This window comes from Neodothiora populina, assembly GCF_041146345.1.
Source record: "Neodothiora populina strain CPC 39397 chromosome Unknown canker_contig_15, whole genome shotgun sequence".
Taxonomy (NCBI): Eukaryota; Fungi; Ascomycota; class Dothideomycetes; order Dothideales; family Dothioraceae; genus Neodothiora; species Neodothiora populina.
The window spans coordinates 2,557,652-2,569,782 of NW_027191413.1; the positions used below are offsets into that span (position 1 = coordinate 2,557,652).

Sequence of the window (12,131 nt, forward strand, 5' to 3'; positions counted from 1 at the left end):
GATATAGAGAGACACGTCTGATCCCCATCATCGCCGCACATCAGTCAACGACGAAATGCCTCTACAAGCACTCAAGAAGACCGCCCAGAGCCAGGTACATATATTTGAATATACCAAACACACCTTTTCCCGGCATTCACTGACTTGTCTTTTTTTTGCCGCGACACAGAACGGCGTGGGCGCCTTCATCCTGCAATGCAAGCGTCTCGATTTCCACTACTGCGACTGGGCCGGATCATCCAAGGGCATGAAGTAAGAATCTCTCCGTCTCCCGCCTCCAGTGCGCCGTTCAGAAAGCAGCCAACACCGACCGGGCCTTTCCACGAGAACGATCCTCCAGAAAAGAAAGTGGACCAAGACTCAGAACACTACTAATGACTACACTCAACACAGTTCCTTCCTCAAAAACACCCTCCCGCGCTTCGCAGCCCAGAATCCCCAAATAGAAATCACCGTGTCGCCGCGCCCGCGAAAACACCCCGTGATCAAAGGAACCTATATCAACGGACGGGAAAAGGCCGTGTGCGTGCGCAACCTCGAGCAAGGCCAGATCCTGCAAAAGGCGCTACTGCTCAGAGACGCCAGTGGCGAGAAGCTGAAGAAGGTCACGAAACCCGTCAAGTCACTGAATGAGTCTGTGAGGGGTATTTGGGATCCTTTCCATGGGAACAAGTGGAGTATCTAGAGAGGTAGAAAATTAACAGACGTGAGGGAGAGATGGGATCTGGAGATGATGTTGGGGTGTGTCTTTTCTGCTTGGGGACTTATAGTGCATCTGGAGAGGCGTTTACTTTCTTTTCTTGCTTCTCATCGTGTCATGTATATATACCGGATACCTGCATCGGGGACAGGACCAAAAACTCAAATCGCACAGGCAGGACTGCCGATAAATGTATTACTATTGTATTGTCCGTCACGAATGCTGCTTCTCACTCCGACTGTCTTGTGACATGTACCTTATGTAGCTTTTGTTTCCGATTACATCACAATTCTGCCCTGCCATTGACGTGCATCGCAACCGTTGATACACCAAGACTACTTCATGCTTTGTATTGGTCTTCCGGTCGATGGCCACAGAGGAAGCATTCTTCAATAAGTCTCGTTGGACTCGAGTTGGCATGTTTTTTTTTTCGTCATCTACAATCGTATCTTGATATATATAAAACCTCGCGGCTACCTCTCCGGGTGCCCATATTCATTATCATGAATCACCGTGACTAGATCTAAGCAGAGTTGGCGTTGATGATGTCGACAAAGGCAGGCTTGAGCGAAGCACCACCGACGAGGAAACCATCAATGTCCTTCTCCTTGGCGAGCTCGCTGCAGTTCTTCTCGCTGACCGATCCTCCGTAGATGATTCTGGTCTTCTCCGAGGCCTCGGCGCTGACCTCCTTGCTCAACCATTCGCGGATGGCGGCGTGCACATCCTGAGCCTGCTGTGTGGTGGCGACCTTGCCGGTGCCAATGGCCCAGATGGGCTCGTATGCGATGACAATCTTGCTCCAGTCCTTGACCTGGTCGGCGACAGCCTTGAGCTGAGCGGTGACGACCTCGATAGTCTTGCCGGCCTCACGCTCCTCGAGCGACTCACCGCAGCAGAGGATGACGCTGAGGCCACCGTCAAGGGCGGCCTTGGTCTTGCTGGCGACAAAGGCGTCGGTCTCCTTGAGCACGACACGGCGCTCACTGTGGCCGAGAAGGGTCCAGGTGACACCGGACTCCTTGAGCTGAGAGACGGAGATCTCACCGGTGAAGGCACCGTTGGGCTTGTCGAAGACGTTCTGGGCTGCGATCTCGAGGCCGGAGCGGAGGTGCTCACGGGCGAGGAGAAGGTAGAGCGCAGGGGGTGCAATGACGACCTCTGTTACACAAAGCGGTCAGCAAACGTAGAGCCCAATCTCGTACACCACGCCAGCTCGCGAAGAGCTCACATGCCTCACTCACCAGTCTTGGAGTCGAGCTTAGCGTTGTTGAGATTCTCGATGATGCTCTTGATCGTGTCGACCGAGCCGTTCCTGTGGTCTCGCTGTCAGCACGCTGTGTTTCTAACCTATTTGGACACCTCGTGGAGAGACGGGCACCTACATCTTGAAGTTACCACCGACGAAGAATTGACGAGCCATTTTTGCTGATTGGTGTTTTGGTTTCGTTGGTGGGGAAAGGATGAATATGCAAGTTGCAGGTATGTGTGTTTTGTGAGGAAAGAAAGTTGAAACTTTGAATTATGGTCGAGAAGAAAGTCGGTGTTGAGAAAGGCAAGAGACAGAGCTTTTGGGAAAGAGCCCGCCCAGAGGGGCAGCAACAGAAACGTGGGGCAATGACGAACTTCTCTCAAGCTCGCACGCTGCCGTGGTGCCTCATGTCTCCCGATTATCACCTTCGTCTTCGCCGATTCGGTGGCATTCGGGCCAACGCCGGTCCTCCTCCATCTACACACGCCATGGTGCCATCTACAATGACTTTCTGAACCGTGCACATTGAGGTTATCTCTCTGGAACCCACCTTTCAATACAGCAATTCAAAGTAACAAATCTCACACCATACCTGACCTCGCCATCTTTGTCCCGCTGCATCCATGCTCGGGCTTCCTCGCTGCAGCCCCTTCCGGACTTTTTGGCTACAGTACCTGCAATCTTCCAGTGCCGAGCCCGAACGCTTCCGGCAGTCACCTGTCGATACACACATTGTCACTACACCCACGACTACTGAAAACTGAACGCGGAGATTAGGATATCTTGTATTCGTCTTATAGACGACACTGCCAGCGGAATGTCCAACTTTTTTGCTTACAAAGGGATTATATACAGTGAAGTGAAAAACTTGCCGCTGCTACCAACCCTGCTCATTATGTGGCCAACCGTACGTACCGACAGACGAAAGATTATGGGTATCTAGAGAAAAGAGTATAGGAGATCATGCAGTGAGCCTGGCTTGCTGGGAGTCGACTGAAAAGAAAATATTTCTAGCTGTCGTTGTAGTTGTGACCCTAAGCGACCGATTGCCAAGCTTGATGGTATGTGGTAAGCACTGTCAGGTTCAGGTCAGTATGGTCCCCTTGAATGTGATGACAACATGTACTTACAGCTAAGGAGCTGGCGCTGAGCCATACTGTCCTCACTGGAGCAGCTCAGTGTCGCACCATCGGAGAGATCAAAGAGGACGCTGTTGGGCATTTCCTGCCTGTCGACATCGGGGATGTAGGGCGCATTCAACTCCTTGAGATGGAATTTTGTCACGAAGCCGCGCCCGGTACCGCCAGTTGCGTTGCTTGCTGGCCTCGATGCAGTGAAAATGAGGTTTCCCTCAGGGTCGACTTCCACCCAGCGTCGCTTCCACAACAGTGTGTCGGGAAATTGAACGTTGAGATCACCAATGATGATAGGTGGTGGTATGTCAGGAACCGAGTCTTTGCGCTTCGATGTTCGAGCATCACTGGCTTGAGCGACAGCCGGCGCCAATTTCGGCGCTGCTTGCAGGGCGGGCTCAGGCGTCGACTCGGACACAACCTCAGACGCAGGTTCCGATGCGGGTACAGCTGCTACAGGGTCAGCTGCAGAAGACTCAGGCGCCGGCGACTCAGCTGAAGGGAACATAGGCTGTGGTGCAAGACTCTTTCTTCTGCCGCCGCCGATGTGGCTGATACGCTTGAAGAACCTGCTCGTTCTGCTTTGCTTTCCCGAGTCGTCGGATGCCAGCGACAGCGTCGAGCCATTCTTCGTGGGACTTTGTCTGGGACTGTCATGGTCCGCCTTGTTTGGGCTCGCAGAGGTGTTGCGACCGTTCGTAGCGCCGCTGTCTACAGAAGAATAGCTAAAGGTTGGGGAAAGTGATCGATCGCGCGTTCTTTCGTCTTCCGGCTGTTGTGTGGCGCCATGATCCAGCATTGGTGCCATAGGAGGGAATTCATGGTTCGTGTTTGGACGCGTATGGTTGATGAGGATAGGAGAGTGTAGAAGCTCTGTGGGAGACGATGCCCCTCCGGCCCGGTCGACAGGCTGGCGGACAATCCGAGCGGTCACAGAAACCGACTCGCGGTTCAGTGCTCTGTTCATCGCAAGGTTGTTGGGTGTCGTATGCATAGGCGAAGGAGCAGGCCATACTGAAAGCCTGGAGGCAGGCTTATCCGTAGACGCTTGTGTCTGGTCGAGCTTACGCACAGAAGCCTTTCGCACGCCGATGAACGAAGTTCTAGGGTTTTGTACCGGTGGTGCCAATCCTCCCTCGGCCTCGCGGCGTGCTTTCTCAGCCAGGGCTTGGATCCTCATCGATATGCCTGAAGAAACCTGACGATTACGAGGAGCAGCTAGGAAGTCACCAGCATCTGAATCGGAGGCCTTGGTATGGACACTGTCCTGAGTGTCGCTCCTCGCCTCGCTCTTAGCAGTGGCAGGCCTGGATTCGGCAGGCACTGATGTGGGACCAGCCGAGAGCGGCGTGGGTTCAGTAGGCAAAGACGTAGGTTCAGCTGGAGGAGGGGCAGGCTCAGCGGGAAGAGGCGTTGAGTCAGCAGGGAGAGGCGTGGTCTCAGTAGAGGGCAGCGGGGCTTCTGTAGAGTGCGGCGTAGACTCGACAGGGGGCGACATAGATTCGACAGGCAGCGGCGTGGGCTCAACGGAGGTTGGGGTGGTTTCAACAGCAAGCGGTGCGGATTCAGTAGGGAGCGACGTAGATTCGGCAGGGAGCGACGTGGATGCAGCAGCAGAATCAATAGGGGTGAGTGTAGATTCAGCCGTAGGCTCCAGGGGTTCAGCAGGAGGGAGCGACATGTTCTCGGCCGCGGGCTCCATAGTCTCAACAGAGAGCGGCTTGGGTTCAATCGAAGGCTCTATATGTCCAGCAGCAACAGCGACTGTTGAGTCGTCGGCCCCATTGGAGGACGCAGGGCTGGAGTGCTCCATGGTGCCGTTGACGACAGAAGCAAGAGAAGTTCCAGAGGCTGCAGATATTACAGATTGGGCTGACCGTGCAGACCGGGCGCTCGGTCTACGGGGTGGAAAGAAGGGGCTCGCAGGTGATCTATGCATCAGCATCGGCTTAGCCTCCTGAAACGTAGCGCTTTGAAGTTCTTCTAGGAAATCCTCATCAGAAAGATAATTGTGCTCGTGGTCAGAGAGCGGAGTGACGTCAACATTGATGGTCAATGGTTCTACCCATCCTCTTCGCTTCTCGAGCAATGCTGCAGTTTTGGCCGTTGCGTCTGTGGAGACCATTATCGAATCTCCATGGATCGTAGATTTTTCATGCGTGTCGTCAATGTCATGTCCCGAGCCAGCGGACACTGAATTTCCGGCCGGAAACGCGGACTGAGTCGGCGGTTCGAACGCTGGTAGAGACGAAAGAGCTGGGGACCTGGGCAGAAACCCCGCTGAATCGACGTTCCGCCCAAGCATAGGACTGTCAACAAAGCGTGGTCCTGCCACTTTGTGTTCGTGCTCGCCAGCTGTCTTTTGGCTCGGTATCGAGTTCTGTGCAGAATCGAGCTTCGTGTCGGTCGAGGTCACACCGTCCACTTCAATGCCCGAGTCGGCTTTCTTGCTAGCAGCTTCATGCATTGTCGTTGTCCCCTCACGTTGTCCTGCCGCAGCCGCAGAGAAAGTGTCGTGCTCTGGCACTGGGGACATGACAATGCTTTCCGGTGGGGTAGACTTTCGTTTCTGTTTCCTTCGCAGTTCCATAGCTTTCATCAATCTCATTTTCTCGGGAGTCATGGTGGATTTGGATGTCTTAACGGACATGGTAGAGAGCGGTAGAGACCGCGCGCTTCCTCGGGAACCAGGTCGTGGGAATGTCGCGTCGCCGGGAATAGGTGGAGGTTGCGGAAAGGGTGGCAAAGACGTCGACAAGACATCGCTTGAAGTGTGAGAATTTGAATGTGAAGATCCTTCCCTGTCTGATCTTGTGTGTAGGCTTGTTGGCATCGCAGAGACAGGTCTTGAGTGCGATGGAATACTTGACGTGAGTGGTCGGCGACCTTTAGCGGTCAGCGTGACCGGTCTGGGGGCTAGTCTCGTTTTTGGCTTGTATAGCTCAGCATAGTACTTGTCAAAATCGAGCTCGCCATTTTCGGAGAGACCAGTTTGCGTCCGATCTTTCTCCACAGAGTGCTCGCTGTTACCGCTCAGAATTGATGCAGAATCATTGGATTGAGCCGCGATTGACACGGGTTCCGGAGCCAGCGGCGCATCGAGTTCTGTGACTGAGTGTTGTCCAGCTTCCTCTCGAACCAGGAACCTGGATACTGAGGACTTTTGAGTGGCAGCAGCGGACTTGAGTAGGTCGACAGATGGCTGTGGAGAGGTGGTATGGGCTCGTCGCGACGGCCACCTTTCTGTAGAGGCCTTCCGGACGGATGGGGCAGGAGCGGGTGACTCGGCGCGCATTCGCCTAGGTGAGCTTTGTTCCTCGGCGTCTTCCGTGATCTCGTCCAGAGTGTTGCCCTTGATCGAGGGCGCAGCGGTATGTAGCGGAAAGGCTGCAGCCAACGTGGTGTCGCTCAAGGCCTCGGGGCAAGTGATTTCGACCATGGCTTCATAGGGAGCGTACTTCTCCAGCACGTCCTGTAGATGTACTGTAGTCCGTGCTAAAGGCCAGTCAATATAGAGAAGTACGAGGGAGATGCGCTTAATCGAACCTTGTAGTAAGCGTGAGGTGCCCTCGGGCACAAATTTGATCAACGCCTTCTTCCTGCGGTACATGATGAGACCGTACAGAGGCGACAGGTCTTCATATTGACCCAGGACGGTCCTCGCCTCGAGGACGCCACCCTTGCCGGCATCGAGCAATGCGACTTCGTCACGAGAGACATACTTCAAAAAGAACCTGGACGCGCGTGAAGGTCAGCTCTGTGGTCGCAAGTTGCGACAATAATCAACGGCGTTCGCGGGGGCAGAAGTGAGACACAAAACAAACAACTCACCATCCGCCAGCTTCGTTCAGAGTGGTGCTGTAGATGTCCTGCACCTCCGGAGCATCCAAACCATTCAAGGACATAATTTCACAGTCGCCGTCGCAGGCGCGAGTGACGCGGGTGGAACTCGAGAAATCAGATACGAGGTTCAGAAAATGCTCGGACGACTGTCTGTTGACTGCCTCGCCCTAAGGCGCGGTTCAGGGGTTGACGGCTACAATCGATACAGACGCGGTTAGTGGAGCAGCGCGATGTACAACGTCTTTCCGTGAACTGCACGACATTGGTCCCAGTATAGCGGTCCCATTTAGAGATGTTGGCGTTCTCTTCGGAAGAGCAGGATTAGATAGCAATCATGCACAGGGAAAAACAATAAAGGAAGGTGTACAGACCAACAGGGTCAATCGGGCAAAGGCGAGGCAGGGTCGTTGACCTGGTGGACATGCATGGGTTATTCGAGGTTCAGTGCTGTCCGGTTTAGATTACGATTCGACGATTTAACCTCACAAGCTTCTGGCTGATCTTACGCTTATCAAAGCTTCACATACGTGATTGGCCACTAAGACGCACATCTGCAGCAGCTGAGTCTACCTGAGTTCACAAGTTCAAGTCTCCTCCGAGTCCTGTACTTGTACTTGCGACCCGCTCCAGCGTCGACCATTCTGGGCCGTCGCCCATGGACTTTCCAGAACCAAGTTTCCGAATTCAAATCCTACGTTACATGTCCGCTCAGCTGTATGAGTAAGACGAAGCTGCATTGGCGCAATGTACCCTGGGTGATACTGCATACTCGCCTCGCAAGTCCTACAGTAGAGTGAACATGACCCGTGGCCGACATAATTATGTGGCACAGGCTAGGTGCTGTGGTGCCTGGGCGGATCCCCACGCCCAGGTGCATTCTGGGAAGTCTAACCTTTCAGAGCTCGATGATGCGGCACCGACGTTAGACTTGTTACGCTTTCAGACACTCTCGCGTGGCTCTGCCGGGCATGACCCATGTCGGTCTCGTGGCAAGAGTCTTCTGTCTCGCATGTCTTAAGACAGTGAGACTCACTATTTATGGAGACTTGACGAAGCGCAAAGTCACCGATAATCAACGATCGCATGATCTCGCTACTTCTCCGTACAAGACATATCGCCGGAAATGTCTGAAACACTCACAGATAGCTGATCACATACCTGTGTCATATAGCACTGACCTCTGTAATGAACTTCCGGCACCCTAAAATGTAATACCGCTGATCTCGCTTGACAATGTCCGAGCGTTTCATTCGAACGCCGTTTGAAAGTTGACGCGAGCCGTATGGAGAGCCCTATTTCCTGCGGCTCTTCTCAGTTCGACATCACTGTTTCATCATTTTTCTTTGCCTGTTTTGTGCGTGACAGGAGTATGCTCGCTGTTCTTATGTTTCTACGCTACTGTTCACTGAGAGTCTATCTGATCTACTGTGAGAACAATGGGCGGACATCGCTAAGAGTATGTCCTAAAGGCAGAGAAATGAGCCGCTGTGAAACACAATTCAGACATTCAAATCCATATCCCTCCGTCAAGTGTGTTTAGGCCCGCTCGTAAATAGCACAAAGCACATATCCTGGCTACGAGCAGACCAAATGCATTAGGCCTATTCAGAAGAGTCGCCCTTCGATCGAGGACACGTATATCAGACCGTGGTTTCGCGAGCATAATGCAAAGTACTAGCACAGTATCTTCATGTCCGATCATTGATCTTCGGTACGTCATTGTACAATTGCCGATCACCAGTAGTGATGTTTCTCTTTCCACACATCCGCAGTATCCCACATCAAATTTATATCTTTTCGGTTTGCGAGACATTTCAGGCGAAAACTTCTGTAGTGGCTACTATCGTTATCTGTTCATATCGCCGCATGCACACAACTCCAAGTCCACCGCTTCGCCCAGCTTGCATAAAGTACAGGTAACGTGCCATGCTACAACCAAACTCCCGGCCTAGGGTACCTAACCTAATCTCTCGCCTTTGAGGAACTGCGCGATGCAACACAAACGCACAGGCCACTAGTTTCCCTCCTATGCCCCTCCGTCCTTTATTCCTCGTCTAAGGTAGTCAGTCGTCCCGCGAGGTCAAGGGTCTGGTACCACCCACTTTCTTTCTGATCTATTAAAGGAAACGTCGCTGGACTACATAATTGTCCCTCACCGCTTCTGCGTTGCTGTTCCGTTGTACTGTTAATGGTTTCTTGTTAAGTGGCGCTTAGATCTACTTGCAAAATCAGTTCTATCCTTCTGGTATATCTTGATCATCTGTCGTTGGACTTAAAGAAAGATAGAGGGTTGTCGGACCCGCTGCTCGAACTCGTCCAGGTACGTAGCAGTCGCAGCACTATATCTCATTATGCTACTATAGTCAATAAATCAACTGCTTGTGGAAGAGTGTTCGATGTTTGCGTCCTACTACTGTCAGTTCTGTGTTATTTACAATATTTCTACTGTAAGGTACCTCAGGCAGGCTGCCCGCGCCGCAAAGCTGAATGTATAAATCTCGTCTTGGCATTGTTCTAGAAAAATTGTTAGACTTGGTTCTTTCATTACATATAAGTTCATCATCGAGTCAATTAGGCAGGCAGTTAGACTTTCTACTCGATACATATATAGATATTTCTACATTGTCGGAATCTCGGTTTGGGAGACTGAAATTTGCTCGCGGTGTTGTTGCGGGAAGACAAGGAATTAAGTGTAGTAACACGAGCTGACCGCCAACATATCTGGCTAAGGTGTTCTACTTGCATATACCCTAAGTTGCTTGCAACGGTAATATCATCTCTGGTGAACCTCACAGGAACCTTAAAAACTCCCTCGGGAAAATTTTCGGAGGCGGTGTGATTCACCAAACCAATATGCCTCCTCCCTCGTCAGCATCATCATCCCGACCCACAACCCAATCACAAGCAGTCCAGCACACGGTGACTCCATGGCGATATCCATCGGATCTCCTGCATGTGCGCAACAAACTATATACGCCGACGACACCGGAAGAGCAAGCCCAAGCAATCGCCACCGTCGCAGCCTGGAAGCTACGCGGTAACGTGCCACACGCAGTAGAGAGTACCGCGCTGCTCTTCGACGCCATGTTGTTCCACGCCCGGACGATGAGCTCTTCCACCACCACAGCTGCTCCATCAGATCCCGAGGGTGGCATCGGGAGCATCAGCAGCATGACAGTTTCCTCCCCAACGAGTTTCGCCCTACGCGCAGCCTACACGACAGCACTATCGCGCTTCGTGACGGGCTTCGCGGACCTGGGCAGGCACCGCAGTGGGATCGGACAGAGCATGTTCGACGTGGCGCGCACAATTGCGCTGCCGATGCATTTCGTGGAGCTGAGGCATGAGGTCGCGCACGAGGAGATGCCGGGGCTCGCGAGGCTGGTGCGTAGTGCTAGGGAGGCCGGGCAGTGGCTTTGGGGGGTTTATTGGGCGCGACTTGAGGAGGGTGATGGGGTTGACTCTTCGTCTTCGGCGACGTTGATGAAGGAGCACGCTGAGGTCTTGCCTCCGAGTTTACCTGCCGGGGCCATACGCGAGAGGTCACGGGCTGCATTGAGGGAGTTCAAGAGTCAACGGTTGGCTAAGCTGAAGGCAGGCAGGGGAAAGAAAGACGGAAAAGCTCAAGCTGCTATCACTTCTCGCGAGTGCGCGAATCTATGTCAGGGAGAGGAAAGTAGAGAAAGGTGGGACGAAGTGGCGCGTGTTCTGGTGGACGAGGGACTAATAATACCCGTGCTCAAAAAGTAAGTCTTCGAGCATCTGCTATGAACTTGCCAACGTCCATTTTTTAACTGTCCCGCAGACGTGGTCCTCTATCAGACACAGCTCTACAAGGCGCCTACTTGCTCTGGGACGAGCTCTTGCTCGAACTAAGGCTCAGCTCTGAAACTTTTATGGAAGTCTTCCTTGAGAGAGCGGTGTCGTACATTGCGGCTTTCACAAACTTCGATGACGACGATGACCGAAGCGATCCCGGGAAGTGGACCATTTACCGGTGGGTGATGCATATACTGTATTCGGAGCGATGGGTCCAGTCGAGAGCGTCGACTGCAGCGGATTGGGAGAGCTTGACACTCCTTGAATGCTCACTCTACCCCGGTGTCAAGTGGGTCCAGAACTTGACGAGCGACGTCGAAGAAGCAGCCAAGGCAGCTAAAGACGACGTGACTTCTCCTGCAAGCGGTAGTCTCGACGATGCAAGTTCATCAAAGACGTCGACCCGAGATGGGAAGAAGATGAATTCGGACTTTGCAGACGCTCCTGCTCAAAAACGACGGAGGTGGCGGCAGGACGACCTGTGGGAACCTATACCCATCGGTGTAGTGTAAGATGATAAGATATACCCAAACACAATGTATTAGACAATGGTTGTAAGCAAGATCAGCCACCGCCGGCCTTGAGAGCTTCCTCCCGTTCGACAACCTCCTTTTTGAATTTGATTAGAAAGACCGTCTTGCCGGGCCATAGCTCATCACCGCCGGCCCAATGCGCAGTGACACCATCTGTGCTGAACGCAGCAGCATCGCACACGCCCTCTATAATGCCCCCTACAAAGGCGGCGCAGTTCAACTGGCTCATTTCCTTGGGGATGCTAATGTAGGTGTTGACGAGCGGCTCGTTGTCGATGATCATGTACTCGTATTTGCTCGTGTTGCTCTGCTCGATATTGTCTGCGCTCCTGCCGAAAAGCGAGCGCCACAGCGTCGTGTGTATGAACTGCAACAGCTCCAGCAGTCGTGTCGGTCTCGATGCTGTGCGAGAGGGCAAACGGTAGAGCAGGAGGTCGAGCAGCTTGACGCCGATCGGGTAGGCCGAGGAAGCCAGGCGAGATTCGAGCTCTGAGACGCTCGGGGATCGTGAATGGTGGTAGGAAATGAGTGTGTTAAAGAGATGAGCAAACGAAGCTAGAGAGACGTCCGACGTCCGGCGGTTGAGGTTCTTGTCGTAGATGGTCTTTCGGTTGCTGGGATAGCGTAGCGGCGCATAGGCTGCTGGGGGAGGGAGGGGGGTGTATGTAGCTTTGGCTGTGGATGCTACAGACACTGAGGATGCCATGCCACCGGGCACGTCTGCGGCTGCTGCATCATGCTGCCGTAAAGACATGGTGTGTAATTATATATGGACCTTTGACAGAAGATAGATCGCTATACAGCGGTGGGCGAGTCGTGTAAGCGTTTTCTGCTCGTGTTATTTAGCCGTG

The 12,131-nt window shown here is 53.1% G+C and overlaps 5 protein-coding genes across 5 annotated transcripts; 2 read left to right on the forward strand and 3 right to left on the reverse strand.

Annotated features, from left to right (window-relative positions):
- Nucleotides 1-55: 55 nt before the first annotated feature.
- AAFC00_003214 (mitochondrial 54S ribosomal protein mL43) lies at nt 56-685 on the forward strand (the record flags this gene model as incomplete). Its single annotated transcript, XM_069342657.1, has 3 exons — nt 56-94; nt 170-252; nt 394-685. 3 exons carry the CDS (start codon nt 56-58, stop codon nt 683-685), a joined length of 414 nt encoding a protein of 137 aa, XP_069199163.1.
- Nucleotides 686-1,223: 538 nt separating this feature from the next.
- AAFC00_003215 (uncharacterized protein) lies at nt 1,224-2,123 on the reverse strand (the record flags this gene model as incomplete). Its single annotated transcript, XM_069342658.1, has 3 exons — nt 1,224-1,861; nt 1,945-2,015; nt 2,086-2,123. 3 exons carry the CDS (start codon nt 2,121-2,123, stop codon nt 1,224-1,226), a joined length of 747 nt encoding a protein of 248 aa, XP_069199164.1.
- Nucleotides 2,124-2,986: 863 nt separating this feature from the next.
- AAFC00_003216 (uncharacterized protein) lies at nt 2,987-6,990 on the reverse strand (the record flags this gene model as incomplete). The annotated part of the gene is made up of 4 exons (XM_069342659.1): nt 2,987-3,027; nt 3,083-6,580; nt 6,632-6,819; nt 6,917-6,990. 4 exons carry the CDS (start codon nt 6,988-6,990, stop codon nt 2,987-2,989), a joined length of 3,801 nt encoding a protein of 1,266 aa, XP_069199165.1.
- Nucleotides 6,991-9,781: 2,791 nt separating this feature from the next.
- On the forward strand, nt 9,782-11,259 carry AAFC00_003217 (uncharacterized protein; the record flags this gene model as incomplete). The annotated part of the gene is made up of 2 exons (XM_069342660.1): nt 9,782-10,674; nt 10,734-11,259. The coding sequence occupies 2 exons, from the start codon at nt 9,782-9,784 to the stop codon at nt 11,257-11,259; spliced, it is 1,419 nt and encodes a 472-aa protein (XP_069199166.1).
- A 52-nt stretch (nt 11,260-11,311) lies between these two features.
- On the reverse strand, nt 11,312-12,034 carry AAFC00_003218 (uncharacterized protein; the record flags this gene model as incomplete). The annotated part of the gene is made up of 1 exon (XM_069342661.1): nt 11,312-12,034. One exon carries the CDS (start codon nt 12,032-12,034, stop codon nt 11,312-11,314), a length of 723 nt encoding a protein of 240 aa, XP_069199167.1.
- Nucleotides 12,035-12,131: the final 97 nt, after the last annotated feature.